Genomic DNA, 19,386 nt, shown 5'->3' with positions numbered 1-19,386 from the left:
AATAATACGGCAAAAGTAGCACCTTTATGACATATAATTTATCTGTTTTCAATTTAAATATAATTACAACGTTTACAAAACACTTGTTTTTAACTAGCAAATGTGACGGATGTTAATAAGGGTGTGTACTCACAATCTATATTAATGTATTTCACTAATGATCCCTCCTTTCAATTTTCATGTATTTATTTTGTATTTGCCGTTCACGAAAATGTGATAATTTAGGTTTGTCCTTTTATTTGAGTCATTTTTTGGAAAAGAGTTTTATATTGATTTTACGTTGTGACGTCATATCTGTTCAGCCCGCGCTGCGTCCTCAGACCGCGCTGAGCACGCTGAGGAGAGGTAAGCAGTTAGCGGTGCTCCGCCAATATAAAGTTGTAAAAGTTACTAGAATTGTTAGTAAGTACTTAATATGCTAAAATATTATTGTTAAGAGTGTTACAAACGTACTGAAAATTGTTTTATGTGTGGATGGATGACATCTAATGGTTTATCATTGAGTACAGCGGTTTGAGTATGTATGTGCGTCAGTAGGACACAGTGATTTTAGTGAATCAATTAACTGGTGTTGTATCTGTCCAGGTGGAAAAATCACAGAACGAAAACCTTTCTCATTGTTGTACTCTCTCTGCTCCATCCAGGTATAGATAATTGTTCATTTGATCTTCAATTAATTTTTGTATCACTTTGTTCAATTCATCAATTCTAATTCATGTTTGATTTAAAAATTTGCTGCAGAAGATTATATCATATCTGAATAAATGTCTGTAACGATTTATCTGGCACTGTATTTTTGATGTTATCATTGTGATTTTCACTGAGACCGCGCTGAGCACGCTGAGGAGAGGTGGAAAAATCACAGAACGAAAACCTTTCTCATTGTTGTACTCTCTCTGCTCCATCCAGCACCTGCATGCTCCATTTCAATAAACCCTCCATCAGCAGCAGTTCCTGTGATCCGTGTCTTCATTTATAACACAACGCAGATCGAAACCGTGCCATAGACAGGCCGGTTACAGTGGTGCCATGACCCGGATTCGAACCGGGGTTGCTGCGGAGTGTGGTCTTGGCACATCCCGATTTTCCCTTCCATTAGTCTTGTCAATCGATGCTTCTCTGGAAGGGCTTGGTGCTGTGCTATCACAGATACCAGCAGGTGAGGAAAAAGCACGCCCGATTGCATTTGCAAGCAAGTCATTGAGTAACTCTCAGAAGAGATATCCAGCACACAAGCTCGAGTTTTTAGCCTTAAAGTGGAGTGTGTGTGAAAAATTCAGTCATTGGCTAAAGGGCCACACGTTCACTGTATGGACAGACAATAATCCACTCACTTATATCCTAACAAAGGCTAAACTCGATGCTTGTGAACAGCGCTGGGTGTCTAAGCTTGCTGCTTATACTTTTGATCTCAAGCATATTGCTGGAAGTAAGAACACAGTAGCTGATGCTTTGAGCCGTGATCCTTTCACAAAAACAGTAAGTCGCAGGCTTATCACAGAGCAATACAGCAGTCTACTCTCTGAGGCTGAAAGTGTTGATAAAGATGGAGTTCAGGACATTTTCCGTTTACAAGTGAACACCCTTCATGTATTGTCTCAGTCAAACTCAGTGTCTTGTGATCACACAACGGTCAGGACCCTTTTGAGCCTCCACGATCAATGGGAGATTGTAACTGAGCTACGGGCTATGCAGGCAATCCAGTCCATTCAGAATGCAGTAATCCCTGGAAACGACACAATTGCAGTAATCCCTCTCGATGAGATCCGACAGGGCCAAGAGTCAGACCCAGTAATCTCAAAGGTTATACCCTTCCTGAGTCAGAATAAACGTCCGTCAAGGCGAGAAGTGGCTGGAATGGATACCAAGGCTCTAGACCTTCTTAAGCATTGGGATCGACTGAAGGTTCAAGATGGAATAGTCTATCGTGTTTCAAAAGATCCTTTGAGCCATCATAAGAAGTTCCAACTTGTACTTCCTTTTAGTCTCAGGGCTAAAGCCTTAAGTGGTGTGCACGATCTCGCTGGACATCAGGGACAGTCAAGAACTGTTCAGCTAACTCGACAACGCTTTTTCTGGCCTAGAATGGAGCGTGACATAAGGGAGTATGTCAAATGTTGTCAGAGATGTATATTGGCCAAAACACCTGAGCCATCTGCTCGAGCCCCACTTGAGAACATCAGGACTTCGGCCCCTATGGAGTTAGTGTGTTTGGACTTTTGGAGTGCTGAGGACAGCAAGCAGCGTTCTGTAGATGTATTAGTCGTGACAGATCACTTTACAAAGTTGGCTCATGCTTTTCCATGTGTGAACCAGAAAGCAAAACAAATTGCGAAGAAGGTGTGGGATCATGTCTTCTGCATATATGGTTTCCCGACACGCATTCATACGGATCAAGGGACCAACTTTGAAAGTACCCTCATTGCAGAACTGCTCAAGCTGGCAGGTATTAAGAAGTCACACACTACAGCGTACCACCCGATGGGAAACGGTGGAACAGAGCGGTTCAATCGGACCCTGGGCAGTATGCTTCGTTCTCTGCCTCTCAAGGAGAAACACAAGTGGCCTGAGCAAATACAGACATTGACATTTGCATACAATGCCACAGTACACGAGACCACCGGTTACGCCCCATTTCAGTTGATGTTTGGTCGCATTCCAAAGCTACCTGTTGATGTCATTTTTGGGCAGGTGTTGCATGACCCTGTGATTGTTGACCATGACAGTTATGCAGAAACACTTATGTCTTACCTTCGTGAAGCAGCGCACATTGCCCAGAAACACACTGAAAAAGAACAGAAAAAGCAGGCTAAGGCTTATAATCGGAAAGTCAAGGGTACATGTTTGAACATTGGAGACAGAGTGCTCCTTGCAAACAAAAGTGAAAGAGGAAAGAAAAAGCTTGCTGACAAGTGGGATCCAACGGTCTATATTGTAAAGGATCGAAACCTTCAAACTAACATCTACAAACTGATTGATGATGCTGGGAAATCCAAGGTGGTGCATCGAAATTTGATTTTGGATGTCAGCTTTCTACCAATTGAACCACCTCAAGATGGCAAGGACATCCAGTTAAATGCTGAGACTATGGAGACAGAGTCTTGTATGTCTGAGTTATCTGATTCATCAGAAGAAGAGAGTCTTGATGATGGAACAAAGGAATGTGTACTTGATGAACGAGATGAAGTTAAAGATCAAGAACCTTTGTGTGATGATGGTGATTTGGAATCTGATAATTCAATCCAAAGTCGAAGAAGTGTCTGTTATCAAAATCCCAGAGAAAATGAGGCCGTTGGTGGTTATTCTGATGAAGTTTCTGCTATAGAAACTGAATCTCATGATAATAACACTAACTCACAAATACAGACTGTGGATGACTCTCATGCTAACAGTATTCCTGACACACAAGCACAAATTCCCACTGACACACAGGGTGTTAGGACTCGTGCAGGAAGGGTTGTCAAAAAAGTTAGCCGTTTGATTGAATCCATGACACAGAGACCATTTTACAGTCAGATGGTGGGGTCATCATTAGGCAAGAGATCAGGATCAGTTCTTTCTTTATTTTAAAAATCTAATATGTTATTTTTCAGTCACAGTACTGTGAAGGGGTGTGTGATGTATGAATTTCATTAAGTGTAATATAGGCCAGATTTTTGTGTGTTGTACAAGGCAGCATGCTTTTCTGAGAATGTCTAAGACTTGATCAATCTTGGACTTTTCTTAATCTTTTAAGTAGATAACTTACAATGTTGAACTGCGAATGAGATTCGTTGAAAATCTGGTTCTGTTGGATCAATTGCTTTTGTCATTTTGGTCAGGATATTAGTGAAATTCAGGAGGGGTGAATGTGACGGATGTTAATAAGGGTGTGTACTCACAATCTATATTAATGTATTTCACTAATGATCCCTCCTTTCAATTTTCATGTATTTATTTTGTATTTGCCGTTCACGAAAAATGTGATAATTTAGGTTTGTCCTTTTATTTGAGTCATTTTTTGGAAAAGAGTTTTATATTGATTTTACGTTGTGACGTCATATCTGTTCAGCCCGCGCTGCGTCCTCAGACCGCGCTGAGCACGCTGAGGAGAGGTAAGCAGTTAGCGGTGCTCCGCCAATATAAAGTTGTAAAAGTTACTAGAATTGTTAGTAAGTACTTAATATGCTAAAATATTATTGTTAAGAGTGTTACAAACGTACTGAAAATTGTTTTATGTGTGGATGGATGACATCTAATGGTTTATCATTGAGTACAGCGGTTTGAGTATGTATGTGCGTCAGTAGGACACAGTGATTTTAGTGAATCAATTAACTGGTGTTGTATCTGTCCAGGTGGAAAAATCACAGAACGAAAACCTTTCTCATTGTTGTACTCTCTCTGCTCCATCCAGGTATAGATAATTGTTCATTTGATCTTCAATTAATTTTTGTATCACTTTGTTCAATTCATCAATTCTAATTCATGTTTGATTTAAAAATTTGCTGCAGAAGATTATATCATATCTGGATAAATGTCTGTAACGATTTATCTGGCACTGTATTTTTGATGTTATCATTGTGATTTTCACTGAGACCGCGCTGAGCACGCTGAGGAGAGGTGGAAAAATCACAGAACGAAAACCTTTCTCATTGTTGTACTCTCTCTGCTCCATCCAGCACCTGCATGCTCCATTTCAATAAACCCTCCATCAGCAGCAGTTCCTGTGATCCGTGTCTTCATTTATAACACAACGCAGATCGAAACCGTGCCATAGACAGGCCGGTTACACAAATATTCAAAGGTTCACATTTGGAAAAAAAATTATGCTTCATTTATGCTGGCCTGAAATGTGACCATTTATGCAGTGGCGAAGCTAGAGTTTTATACATGGGGTGGCCAAGGCTAATTCAGGGGGTCCATAGACCATGACAGAAAATCAGTATATAACTCCAACCTGGCATTTAAAAAGCATTAATAAATCCTACGATTTCTGATTACTTCACAGTACCCTACATTAGCTACATTTATCTACATTATCACAATAACCAGTGGTTGGAGCAAAATATCTATAATTAACTTGTAGGCTATAGTGTATTTTATAAATGTTGTTCAGAGAGCCTAAAACTATAAATTACATCAAACAGGGCTGCCAGATTTTGAGTTCAGTCTGGAGTGAGAATTATTCAGGAATAAATAACAAGCCTGCGATTAAGTACACTATCAGTCAAAAGGTTTGAACAGTAGATTATGTTTTTTTTTTTTTTTTTTTTTTTTAAAGAAAACTCTTCTGCTCACCAAGCCTGCAATTTATTTGATCCAAAATACAACAAACGCAGTATTATTGTGAAATTGGCCTATTTTTACTATTTAAAATAACTGCTTTCTATTTGAATATATTTTAATATATTTGAATTTTTGGCATCATTACTTCAGTTTCTTTTTTTTTGGGGGGGGGGGGGGGGGGGTGAATAAATTAATACTTTTATTTAACAAGAACGTTTTAATTTAAATTGTCAAAATGATGATAAAGACATTTTATATTTCAGATAAGTGCTGTTCTTCTGAACTTTATTAATCAAAGAAACCTGAAACAATTCTAGCTGTTTTAAACATAATAATAATAATAATAACAGTATTTATTTTTATTTTATTTATTTATTGTGCAGCAATTCAGAATATTAGAATGATTTCTGAAGGATCTGTGACTGGAGTAATGATGCTTAAAAAATCAGCGTTGAAATCACAGTAATAAATTACATTTTAAAATATATTCAAATAGCAATCAGTTAATATTTCACAATATTACTGCTTTTGCTGTCTTTTGGATCAAATAAATGCATTTTTATCAGGTCTAATTGTAATAAAAGACCAATTATGATTAAATGTAAAAAATTCAACTGTGGCAAAATTCTCTCTACTGTACATTTTTCTACTAATTTATGGACACAGAGTGTGTTTTCTGCTCTACATTTTTTTTAGCTGGTGTCTTTCCGTGGTTGAAACACTCGTTGAGTGATTACATAATACCATTGGCGTAGGTTTAAGGGGGGACACTAGGTACTAGTCCCTATCAATATTTTGAAATAACAAATTTGTCCCCACCAATATTTAGCAAGTTCCTTTGAACTACTATTTGGATCTTTGCACTGTTATTTGGATCGATTCTAACGGCCAGGACGACGATAGTACAAGAAACGCTGTAATTTGATTGGCGGCGGGGTATCTGACAGGCTACACGCGCGGGCCGGGACTACTTTTGTGCTTGCACTAGCAGCGAGCGGGTGGTGTGTGTGTGCGTGCGCATGTTGACGACGCCGACGGTAAGTTATCAGGGCTGTCTCTCTGCCACATACAAAGGCCAGGGTAAAAACATTTTAATAATCTGTTTTTTTTTTTTTTTTTGCCCCTTATTGTACTTTGTAGATGTAGATAAACTTGAGTGTGCTGGAGGGTAAATAGTGTTTATAATAGAAAAAGGTTATTATATTTATTTATTTAGATTTTATTTAGATTTGTTTCCTTGTGACAGAGTATCTTTTGTTAGTAAAAATACTAATGTACATAATTTATGTTAATAAAACGTTTGGTCGTTCAGCTTTACACAGTCTCAGGTTTTTATTTTTATTTTTTGAGAGTGCATTTTTGAGATTATACAGTTATACTTGCTCTTTAGGGACAGTATACAGGATGGTATATCAGGGTCAGGATACAATATAATGAGATGAAGTTGGTTCACTTCTGTATTGTGATATTGTGTATTGCCAACAGTCTGAAATAAAAAAAAGAAATCACCATTAAATCACTGGTATCTTACAACAAAAGAATTCCCGGGGGTGGGGGGTGTCCCCACCAAAGCTGAGACCAAACCTACGCCCATGATTAAGGGTATTCAATTGTTAATTTAAAATCTTGGTCAAGATAGTTTGTCCACTATCTCTCATCAGCATCAAGAAGTGATGACATGAAGGAAACTGTTTTGTCATTGATGGTTCAGCTTCTGAGGCCCTTGATATACAAAGTCTCCACATTAAGATCAGCTGAAATGTTTTATTCCAGTATGAATTATCATGTGATTGTTAAGGCTTGCTTTGCGTGTGAAAGTGTTTCCACACTGAGAGCAGCTAAAAGGCTTTATTTCAGCATGCATTATCATGTGGTAATTCAGGTTTGCTTTACGTGTAAAACTCTTTCCACACTGAAAGCAACTGAAAGGCTTTATTCCAGCATGAACTAACATGTGATTTTCAAGGCTTCTTCTACGTGACAAACACTTTCCACACTGAGGACAGGTTATGTGCTTTTCTAAAGTGTGAGTTAACACATGCTCTTTAAGGATTCTTTTCTGTGTGAAACTCTTTCCACACTGAGAGCAGCTGAAAGACTTTATCTGAGCATGAATTTTCATGTGATTCCAAAGGCTTCCACGATGACTGAACATGTTTCCACATTGAGAGCAGGTGAAAGACTTTATACCCGTATGTTTTAGCATGTGATACTTAAAGCTTCCTTTGCGTATAAATGTATTTCCACACTCAGAGCAAGTAAAAGGCTTTTTTTCATTGTGAACATTCATCATGTGTTCGTCAAGGGTTCTTTTCTGTTTGAAACTCTCTCCACACTGAGAGCAGGTAAAAGGACTTTTGGCTTCTTTTCTTTGAATGTTGCGTTGTGAGCAACTGCTTACAGTTTTGGAGCAACTCACTGATTTCTCTCCAGTGTTGGCATCATGAGCTTTCTGATGCTGATGCTTCTCTTCCACTTCATTCAGATCTTGTCTTTCCTCTTTCACTTTCATCAGGCCTAAAATGAAAACATTAAAGGTGATGAAAATCAATTGGTACATTTGGAAAATAAAAGGAAATCTTTGTGCTTTCAACACAACAGCAAGCAAACATTTTTTCTTTGCATTTTCTTTTTTAAGTTTTCCATACAGATGACAACATTATCAAAACAACCCCTGCTAACACAGATCCATGAAAACTAAACTAAAACATGATGTTATGCCGACAGACCAGTAGATGGCAATGTCACTGTAAAGAAAAACTGGGTTTCATTTCTTGTTTGTGGATCCTCCTCTTTTTTTTCTTTCCTTGCCTTACCTCTTGTCTTATCTCCACCCCCCTTAGGATGTGAGGGAAGGATGCAAGGAAAATAAATGAAGACGGAGAAATCAAAGGATCAGCACTGGAATATTCTTGACCACTCCAGCATCACTTGACAGTGTCATCAGCTTCACTAAAAGGATCTGCCCCCTATATTGTTAAAATTTCTTAAGGAATTCATAATGAATATTAATAAAGCAAGATGCTCTCTTGGAATATATGGCATTTATGGTATAGATGCACCCCATGCACCTATTAACTGAACACATCATATACACGTGCATGACCTCACTGTTGACAAATGTGTATTTCTGTAGCTTGCAAACTTTTGCACTTTGATACCCATTTTCAGGAGTTCACAATTTACGGCACCGTAGATAAACGGCCAAAATGAATAAAAAACTCATTTTTTTTTCTATGAAAATTGTGTCTTCTAAACACCTCCTTAAGCTGAACCCAAATAGAACATTAATGTGTAATTTACATGACACCATTTTCAATGAAAATGTATGCATTTGGACAGAAGAGATCAAATGTCATATTTGTTTTGCAACATGGTGTGTTCCAGACTAAGGATTTTCATAGTGGAATTGGAATTTTCAAACCTTGCCGATATTCGACTGATAGTCAAATCATATGTTTGAGGGCGGGATAAAATTCATTAACAAGAGTCAAGTCAGACATTCGACTAACATAATTACTAATGTTCACACACAGGGAAAATGTGTAATGAACACCTTGCAGATATAAACGGGGCAAATAATGTTTTATGTTTTGATGAACAGATAGCTAACACTTAACGTCGGCGAAACCATAACAATTAACTATTTATTCATTTTTACAATAGTGCTCTTATAATAACATGCCTAAAATGTTAGCAGTTAATGTTCTGCATTTCTGTTTTGAGCTGCGCGCTGAAGATGACCAGTAGAGTGACGCATTTGATAGCAAGTTTTTAATCAGTGGGATTCAACCCATAATTTCATATAGAATATGCTTTATTATTTATACAACATAACTTTAATATTAGGACTTACAGGCTATTTGCAAAAAAGGGCCCGAATGCACATGAACATATCTGCGGGGTTCTGAATGCGAACTCCTTTTGTGGACGCGTTCTTCACAAAACAATGTGCAGAAACACGGCAGCTAAACTCTAAAAATTCACAGCGTTTTATTATAATGATGTTCTCATTATAATAGTGTCTATATAACAGTCCCAGTCATAGTTATTAATATTGTGCATTGTAGTTTGACCTGCTCACACGCAACAGAACTACAAATGAAGCGCTCGAATCAAATCCAAATGTTTTATCAGGTAAATAACATATCCACAATATATATAAACCTGATGAAATGTTTTGAAATCACTTGTACCCTACCTGTTCGAAAAAATCCTGCTCTGTGTCAGTTTGAGTCTTGGGAAAGTTTTAAATCCCTGCCGCCAAGATGCTCTTCTCTCAGTCACGGATTATGGAAAGTGAAACATAAATCTATAGGGGTGGTTGGTTTTATTCACACACTTTAAAATATTAATTTGAAGCTTCTTTCTTTTCAGATTCTTACAGATTCATCATAATAGGCTGTATGTTAACTTATTGGGACAAAACCGGTAGTTCTGTGTGAAATCAGACACTTGAGCTCAACCATGCGTAGGTCGGTGTTTTTTCCAGCCCGCGGGTCCCGCTTTTATGAAAATATTTGGCCCGCCCAAGCCCGCCCCGCAAATAAAGTAAAATTTCTTGACCCGCCCCGCCCCGACCCGCCCTGCGCATTGAGGACATCATGAAAGTTATGTTGCTACTTAGACCTTCGTATCGTAACCTTATCAATATAGGCTAAAGGTAATTGCACTATGATGGTTCGTTCGTGAACAAATCTTTTAGGTGAACGAATCGTTCTCGTTTATGTAATCCACTGACCATAGACAGTAAAAGACAAATTTCTTTTTCAATTAAGTTCCTCCCACAGCAGCGCACGAGTGCGGCACTATTAGCTCCGCATGCGCAGCTTGTGAACATCTCTGAACTAGGGGTGGGCGGATCGATCTAAATATCGATAGTATCGATGCCAACAGTGGTATTGGTATCGGATCGATACAATTGTAATTGAATCGATATTTTAATTTAAATATCTCTCATCTACGTTCATTATACTTTGCTCGTGTCTTCTACCTCTACAATCCTGAGCAAACGCTGCTTTCACATCCGGCCCACTTTGCTACTCCTACTTTTTTTTATTCTTTATTTTTTTTTATTTTATATTAAAAGGCTGTAAATAATTCATTCTACAGTGCATAATAACTAATAATTTTGTGGACTTCAGTACATTAATAAAAAATATTGGGTAAATAATTGATCATTCATTCACTTCAGAAATAATGACATAGACCTACTGCACTCCCCTACACAAGTTTTTTTTTTTTTTGTCTAAGTAAAAAGTATTGTATCGGTTATACTGACACTATATGTATTTGGTATCGGATGTAAATCTGATATACAATCTGATATCGCAATATTTCTTTACCCGCCCCAACCCGACCAGCGGGTTACCCACGGGTTATGAGACGACCCGTGCATCACTATCCCCCATATAGTCAGAATGGCATAATCAATAACACCCCGCGAATATTCGGCTGTTAGATTGGTAGTCGAATCAGGCTCCTCGAATCAAAGCATCGAATCGACGACTATTACAAAAGTACAGTGTCATAAATTAACATTAATTACTTTTTTGGCAGAAAACAGGTAAACTTTTGCCCACAAAATGTCTGAGATACCACGAATGTAAAAAAGTGAATCTGATGTGTCTCACGTGATCTGAGATCAAGACATTTTTGCAATTATAAAAAAACAATGAGCGAAAATAAAATATTAATTTTATCAATCAGTTCCATTCCATTTTAACACATTTGAAAGGTAGATTCTTTTAGACATTTTAATGATAGTTTTACATTAAGGGAATTAAAACTTTTTAAGGATCAGCAGACACCCTGTCAAGTCTATGTTACCTTGTTGTACCACAAACAGTCATCAAAGATGAATAAGGAATAAAGATCAACCTCCTTGTTCCACGTGATTTATTCTCCAGGTTTCTGGTTCCTCGTGTTTTATTCTCCAGGTTTCTGGTTCCTCGTGTTTTATTCTCCAGGTTTCTGTTTCCTCGTGTTTTATTCTCCAGGTTTCTGGTTCACTCGTGTTCTCTTCACTTTCCTCTTTAACAAACATCATCTTTACAGCAGCAGATCTCAGTTCAGATGATACTCCTCCAGGTATTCCTACTCGCTTCAAAACTTAGTCATAACTGTGAGGATGAGAATATTAAAGGTATTTGCTGAGCTGATTCAAAAACTGTATTTTTCTACTTACAGAAAGTAAATTTTCTTACAGTATTAAGCCAGCATCACGACAAAACAACTGAGAGTGCGGTTGAACTAATCTTCTTCTTCTGGTGTTTAATGGTGTTTGGCAAACAAGCGCATGTGTCTTAGCGCCTCCCGCTGGACTGGAGAGAAAAGCGACAAGAGGATCGATGGAAATAAATGAGAGAAATACTTAGCGAGTGTACAAAGTGCATTCTTTCAGTCAACGTTATATAACATTGTTATGAAATAGTAGTCTGTTTGTGAAATTGACCAGTATTAACTATGGAGAACTGGACGCCTCAAGTAGACAGATTTTTTTTTTTCATGAGCTTGAAGAATGTAAAGCTCACCTACATAAAACAGAAATTCATGTACAACATCATGTTTGTAGATTTAAATCTGGCACAACCAACTCTACTTAACTTCAACACTACAACAGACAACACATAAACAGAGAAATAAAATAACAAACATAAGCAGATTCATTTTCAGTCTTAAAAGGTCTCTCCGAATCAGAAAAAGTAACAACAGCCTATTCATAAAATATGATGCCTGATCACTGATGAGGTGCAGCCACACAGACAATTAAAAAACATGCTCAGCGTTCTCATACTCAAACATTAAATAATTATGCTTAAAAAATTTGCCATATTTAAATAAAACCTGTGCAGAAAATCTGACCTGACAAAAAAAGAAAAACTTCTTTACTTTAGAGTAAACTGTAGAGCTGTTGAAGGTGTAAAGATGCTAAAATAAAATATATTTGTGATTTTGCAGTAAAACGTTTTTATGTATAGCTAACAGAGGAGCTGCAGTCCTGTTCAAGTACTCGACGTCTCCAAAGTGGATTTACATAAACCATGTACATCTTACCGACAATTAGCCTATTAATTGTCCATATAACTTCTGAGAGGAAGAATTGCAGATGAGCACATCTAATAGACATTAAATAGATGTCTGAGTGAGCGAGTGAGTGATGTGTGTACTGTACTGTACTGTTTACATTAGTTAAATGTAAGTAATGTAAATAAACAATTCTACATAAAGTAACTAAACATAAGTTATCTGTTTTATTGGCCCAATTAGTACTGTTATTAAATTGAAGAGCATTTGTGTTGGATAAAATGCCAGTTAACACATCATCAACTACTTCAACATATAAATGCAGTTTCTTAGCAGATAAATCACAGAGGTGATGTGAATCTTATCTGGATGTTACAGGGACAGATGAGTGAAAATTTCTCAATGGTAGTGTAAAACAACACCCTTTTTACCTTGTCAAAAAACTGCTCTTTTCAGAGCAAGCAGTTTGTAGCATTTTCCTTTAAATGCAGATGAGCTCTGCTGACCCCGCCCCTCTTTTCTGAGCTGCTCTATGAGGGACGTTTTCTTTAGCAACATTCATTGTAAAACTTTCAAATTGGCACATTATTAGGAAAGGCAATTTGCAAAGATTCATTAAAAAAAACCTTATACTCACGTCTTCTGTTGGTAAAGCTGGATTACAAATAGTTTGCGTGAACAGATGCATCATGCATTATTAGCATCATGTTAATGAAGGAAAGGAAGTCTCAAATTATGGCTGGGTGAGGTGTCCTCTTCTATTAGGTATTTCAAATTAAATTTGATGTATATATATATATATATATATAAATATATATATATATATATATATATATATATATAAATATAAATATATATATATATAAATAAATAAATATATATATAAATAAATATATATATATATATATATATATATATACAGTTGAAAGGCTAAGAAAAAAATTTCAATGCATATATTTAGGAGATTAAATGATGTGAATGCATTACAGTGCAGCTGATCACATGTTTACAACTTGACTCTGTTTGTAACTCACACGCTCTCTGAAGGAGAACATATGGTGAGCGTGATTTCACCAAGTACAACATGTTCCTGGATCAACATCCTTGTTGATCCTGGAACAACATTCAGAATTTCGATTTTGAGACAACTTTTCAGGAAATATCTGTTTTAGGCTTAAAATCAGGGTTAGGTGCTTCTACACTCTTCAGCCATCATTTCCCCTCTGATTTTAGGAATAAATTATTGGTAGGGTTAGATTTAGGGGCAGGGATTGGGTTAAGTCTATATTTTTGGACAATAATGTTGATCCAGGATCATCAAAAGATGTTGATCCAGGAACATGTCTTACTTGGCAAAATCATGGTGACCTAGAGCATACACTGTTAATTATTTGACTGTAAATTTACAATAAATTGCAGGTTAATAATTGCATGACTTTCACAGTAAGTTACTGTAACATTTTTACAGTAAATTATTGTGAAATGACAGCTGTATACTGTGACTTCACAGTAATTCTGACATCGCATTACTGTGATTTAGCGGTAAGCTGCTGTAGAATTAATGTATTTAACTGTGAAATTACAGTTGGTGTCTATGTATTACTGTAATTTAACAGTAAGCAGCTGTAGAATTCATGTATTTAACTGTGAAATTAGTGTCTATTATTGTAATTTAGCAGCAAGCAGATGTAGAATTAATGTATTTAACTGTGAAATTAGTCTATTACTGTAATTTAGCAGTAAGCAGATGTAGAATTAATGTATTTAACTGTGAAATTAGTCTATCTATTACTGTAATTTAGCAGTAAGCAGCTGTAGAATTACTGTACATAACTGTGAATGTCTATCTATTACTGTGATTTAGCATAAATGATGGACCAAACAAAACTGATAAAAACAGTGACATAACTTTTATTTTTTAGAAGTAAAATACAATTTAATTACATGAATAAAACACTGGGCAACAGGGATTGACACTGGGTAACAGGAATGTGTGTCAAAAGAGAAAGAAAGAGACAGAGAAGAGAGAGTGAGGGAGAGAGATGAAAGAAAAGACAAAAAGGTGGGAATAGAGAGGGTCGCAGGTATCTCGCTCCTTCCCTCGCAGCTGGCACCTGCATAGTGTGGGTTCTATCCACTATATACAAAAGATAAGAAAGACAAAAAGTTTAAGTTACTCTGTGGTGGACTGACTCCCTGTAAGTATGGTGCTCGCATTGTAACACTAATCCTAAAATGTCTACAATTTAAGTAATTTCAACTATTAAAAAAAATGTGAATAGTACTCTCAATTAATATTAAATCAACAAACCAGGACTCTAATCACTCCTGTTACTTTTACCCAGTCCTATTATTTTTCACGTGAGTGACAGGACTGAAAGTAACATGATTGAGGTTAAAAGGTTAGTTCACCCAAAAATGAAAATTCTGTCAGTAATTACAGAGCACAAATTAAGATATTTTTGATGAAATCTGAGAGTTGGATCACTCCTCCATCGGCTTCTAAGGGTTTGAAACTTGCTGGCCCAGAAAAATGTATTAAAGACATCTTTAATATAGTCCAAGTGACTCCAGTAGCTCAATCTTAAGTTTATAAAGCGACGAGAATACTTTGTGCGTAAAAAAAAAAAAAAAAAACTTTATTCCACAATTCATTTCCTTCTCTGTGGGCCTTGAGTTTTTTCATGTAGTAAAACAGCGTAGCGCTTCTGTGTTATACGTCACACGTAGGCTCACTATTGGCCGACGCTGGTCATGTGTGTGATGCATGTGACGTATAACACAGAAGCGCTACGCTGTTATACTACATGAATTCACCCGAGGCCCAGAGAGAAGGAAATGAATAGTGGAATAAAGTCATTATTTTTGGGGGGGTTTTGCGCACAAAAAGTATTCTCGTTGCTTGGTAAACGTAAGATTGAGCCACTGTAGTCACTTGGACTATATTAATGATGTTTTTAATACATTTTCTGGGCCAGCAAGTTTCAATCCCTTAGAAGCCTATGGAGGAGTGAGACAGCTCTCAGATTTAATCAAAAATATTTTAATTTGTGTTCCGAAGATGAGAGAAGGTCTTACGGGGTTGGAACAACATGAGGGCGAGTAATTACTGACAGAATTTTCATTTTTGGGTGAACTAACCCTTTAAGCAAAAATTGCATGCTAAATTGCATAGTAATTCAACACAGTAGCAAGTAATGTAAATTTACACTTAAAACTATTGTAAAGTACTGTAAATTTGACGTTTTTTAGACATCAAGGCATGTTAAAATCAAATAAACGTAAAAACAATTAATTTTACACATTTATTTTGCAGTCTGTCTAAACTCTACATTAAATCAGGAGACACTATAGAACACATTAAAGGGATAGTTCACCCCAAAAATCTTTGGAACACAAATTAAGATATTTTAAGAAATCCGAGAGCTTTCTGTATCCTCCATGGACAGCAATTATTTTACTTTCAAGGCCCGGAAAGATTGTTAAAATAGTCCATATGTATACAGTGGTTAAACCTTAATGTTATGAAGCGACAAGAATACTTTTACTGCGCAGAAACAAAACAAAACAAAATAGAATACCGACTTTATTCAACATTTTTCCTTTCTGTGCCAGTATCCGATGCTGTTCACGTGATGTGTTCTCGATCATGCATGTGATTGCATTGGGCACAAAAAGTATTCTCGTCGCATCATAACATTGAGGTTGAACCACTGTAGTCACATGGACTATTTTAACGATGGTTTTACTACCTTTCTCGGACTTGAAAATGGTTATAACATAGTAGTCTATAGGTGGGATCAGAAAGCTCTCATATTGCTTAAAATTTTCTTAATTTGTGTAGAACAAAATTCTTGTGTTTGGAACATCGTGAGGGGATGTAATTAATGACAGATTTTTCAATTTTGGGTGAACTAACCCTTTAATAGCTTCAGTAAACTTCTTACTGCATAACTACATCTAGCTTAAAGGAACACGCCGACTTTTTGGGACTTTAGCTTATTCACCGTATCCCCCAGAGTTAGATAAGTCCATACATACCCTTCTCATCTCCTTGAGTGCCTCTGTTTGACGCACCCACCGCTAGCCTAGCTTAGCACAAAGACTGGAAGTAAACAGCTCCAGCTAGCATACTGCTCTCAATAAGTGACAAAATAACGCCAAAATTTTCCTATTTACATGTTGTGATTTGTATAGTCACAGTGTGTACAAATAACAAGGTCATATGAGACACAACCATCTTCTAACTGTATACATACTGGGAACTATATTCTCAGAAGGCGAAGCACTGCTACTTCTTTGGAGTGATTTACTCCAATTCTGAGCAAACTCTCTGCTCCTCACCACAGGGCTTCTCAGGTGCTGTGAGAAAATCACTCCCCAAGTAGCAGTGCTTCGCCTTCTGAGAATATAGTTTCCAGTATGTATACGGTTAGAAGATGGTTAGAGTCACTGTGACTATACAAATCACAACATGTAAATAGGAAAATGTTGGCGTTATTTTGTCACTTATTGGGAGCAGTATGCTAGCTGGAGCTGTTTACCTCCAGTCTTTGTGCTAAGCTAGGCTAGCGGTGGGTGCCTCAGACAGACTTACGGCAAGCACAGAGATGAGAAGGGTATGTATAGACTTGTCACAAAAAGTCAGCATGTTCCTTTAACACAGATACTGTGTTTCATTAGTCCGTTCTTAAATTGGAACACAGCTTACATTAGATTGACATCCATTCGAAGTCAATGAGCTTCCTGATAAGAGTGCAGACTTGCTGGTTCATGTGACCTCTCTGCCTCTTAGATTTTGTGCCCGTCTCTGGGTTGATGCCCAAGAAGCACCTACAAACAAAAAGACAGAAGAAACCTGTTAGTTTAATTCGTGTGATGAAAAAGGTGTCAGTTCCCAGTCACCACCTTCAGTGGGTCACTTCTTTTGCAGTACAGAGTCAAATTAAAGTTAGCTCAGTTTAAACAAAGGTGTAATTCAGGTGTAAGTACTGCAATTCAGAAAAAAAAATGCATGGAACTGAACTGAAAAACATTTCCATCACAAACACAGTCAAGAATAGACCTTCACCAAAGTAGAGGTGTGTGATTTACCTAGGCAAAGCATTGGCACACAACAATTTACATAATTTACATGTTCCGTTTGCAGAGGATGGAGTAAGAGCCTGTTGCCTGTCCATCTCCCTATGGCTGTTTCTACTTGTACTCTTCCTCCTAGAATTATTACCCGTTCACAGATGATGTGATAAACATTTCATTTCTTATATCTTTTTCACAATAAAGCACCCAGTTTTCTAGTTGTTTCTGACTTTTTTAAGCTTTGTCTCTGGTCTAATCTGGTCTGGTCTCCAGCACAGACACACAAATTAAGGCCCCGTCCACACTACTGCGTTTTCGTTTAGAAACGGAGAATTAAAACGAATATCTCCGTCCACACCAGCGTTTTAGCTGCGTATAATGCTGTGTTCACACCAAACGCGAATAGAGCGTCTGGCGCGAATGATTTCAATGTTAAGTCAATGCAAAGGCGCATTTACGCGCGTTTGGAGGTCTCGCGGCGCGAATGGGGCGTTAAGCGCGGCGCGGAAGACGCGAATTGACGCGCGAATAGAGCGCTTCGCGCGAAACGCGCGTTAAGCGCGAATGGTGCTTTTTGTGCATTTAGCGTTTGACGCGAATTCGCGTCTGCCGCCCGAGTTGAAAAATTGGAACTCAACAGTATGTTCCTGCAGCCTCAGGTTGTGCAGGAATACCCTTCTCCACTCATTCAACAAGGAGGAACGACAGATGTTGTCAGTGAGCAGTCAACCGGAGCTATATGACAAAAGTTCATATTTCTATAGAGACAGGAATAAAAATGACCTATATATATATATATATATATAAAACATATTAATAGATAAATTGAATATACGTTTCATTTTACCCCAAACGAATTATATTTTATCTTGAACCACTAAAGACACATCAGAGCCAGCGGCAAATGTCAGAAGATCTAGCCGAGGTAAGGCTACTCTCGGCGGATACATGATGACGGAGCTCCCGCTGATTGCATGGAGCTCATCTCCGAGATCGGCGAAACACATTTTTTAAATAGACGCTGTCATTATAAATAAACCGCATATTTGAGTTTAAAACAACTACATTCTCGCCTGAAATACTTTTAAAACTACATTTCATGACACAATAACAGTAATATTTTGAAAATTATCCGAATAAAAATGGCGGTTGAAAATGCTGCGTGAACTCAGCTGGATGAAGCCCCCCATTCATTTTTCTGTTGACGAGAAAGACAACGGTTGCTCCGTTTCACACACACAGCAGGGAAGAAAATTATAAAGTTACTAATTTGAGATGAATTTAATCCACCTTTGCCCAAATCCACAAACCCCATAATTTATCTAGTTGATAATAACTGTCATAATACCCACATTAAGGCCACATCTTACCTTATAACTTTATTTATCTTCGGTCAATGTAGAAAATGCTGTGGTAAAAGAGAGAACGCTGTTAGAGTAACTAAGATAAGCTTTAAGTAAAGCTAAAGTTAAATGTTCGACGGTGTATCTAATCAGACATCTCACAGTTAACTTAATACGGTATAATTAACACTACAACCAACGTCTTTTCATTCAAATTTGCGCGCTTAAACGTCGATGCAAGTCTGCTCCAGCTAAGTTACAAAAACATGACAACAGAACCTACAACTAACGCTAATTTGGTTCATACTTTTAAATTACATGCACTATCATATAAAAAAACATCAAATTGATAAAGTTTGACATTTAAACACTTACCGCTGTCTGAATCCACCGAATGAGACCACGTAGATCAGAGAGCTCTGATGACGCTGCCGCAGTTGCCACTCAAAAAAGACGGCATTCACAGTAGTTTCTTGTAAAAGCCCCGCGCCTGCATTATTTTCACAGTAAAAGTCTAAATACGGTATTATATTGTGAATTATCACAGTTAAAGCCTGTGAAGTGGTAATAATGTAATTAACTGTGAAATATTACAGTTATATCTTGTGAAATCCTGGAAAAATTTTACAGTGTATCATAGAACAGGAGCAAGTGGTAATTATATAACTTTCAT

At 37.2% G+C, this 19,386-nt stretch overlaps 1 protein-coding gene and 2 long non-coding RNA genes across 5 annotated transcripts; 1 reads left to right on the top strand and 2 right to left on the bottom strand.

Annotated features, from left to right (window-relative positions):
* Nucleotides 1–351: 351 nt before the first annotated feature.
* LOC113076732 (uncharacterized) lies at nt 352–4,764 on the top strand. The gene is made up of 3 exons (XR_003281233.1): nt 352–850; nt 4,335–4,393; nt 4,659–4,764. It is a non-coding gene; the product is annotated as an uncharacterized LOC113076732 (long non-coding RNA).
* A 2,002-nt stretch (nt 4,765–6,766) lies between these two features.
* Nucleotides 6,767–13,027, bottom strand: LOC113076730 (gastrula zinc finger protein XlCGF8.2DB-like). Of its 2 annotated transcripts, XM_026249420.1 has the most exons (3): nt 11,472–13,027; nt 11,146–11,387; nt 6,767–7,782 (listed from the first exon to the last, which is right to left on the bottom strand). In XM_026249420.1, the coding sequence occupies exons 2-3, from the start codon at nt 11,312–11,314 to the stop codon at nt 7,016–7,018; spliced, it is 936 nt and encodes a 311-aa protein (XP_026105205.1). In that variant the 5' UTR covers nt 11,315–11,387; nt 11,472–13,027; the 3' UTR covers nt 6,767–7,015. The 2 variants fall into 2 exon arrangements, with proteins under 2 accessions (XP_026105205.1, XP_026105204.1); XM_026249419.1 differs by having other exon boundaries at nt 11,146–13,027.
* Nucleotides 13,028–14,186: 1,159 nt separating this feature from the next.
* On the bottom strand, nt 14,187–19,045 carry LOC113076724 (uncharacterized). Of its 2 annotated transcripts, XR_003281232.1 has the most exons (3): nt 18,741–19,045; nt 17,003–17,124; nt 14,187–14,428 (listed from the first exon to the last, which is right to left on the bottom strand). It is a non-coding gene; the product is annotated as an uncharacterized LOC113076724 (long non-coding RNA). The 2 variants fall into 2 exon arrangements; XR_003281231.1 differs by lacking the exon at nt 18,741–19,045 and having other exon boundaries at nt 17,003–17,816.
* Nucleotides 19,046–19,386: the final 341 nt, after the last annotated feature.

This window comes from Carassius auratus, unplaced genomic scaffold (genome assembly GCF_003368295.1).
Source record: "Carassius auratus strain Wakin unplaced genomic scaffold, ASM336829v1 scaf_tig00021009, whole genome shotgun sequence".
NCBI classification, from domain to species: domain Eukaryota; kingdom Metazoa; phylum Chordata; class Actinopteri; order Cypriniformes; family Cyprinidae; genus Carassius; species Carassius auratus.
This window is presented reverse-complemented; position numbering and strand designations above follow the sequence as displayed.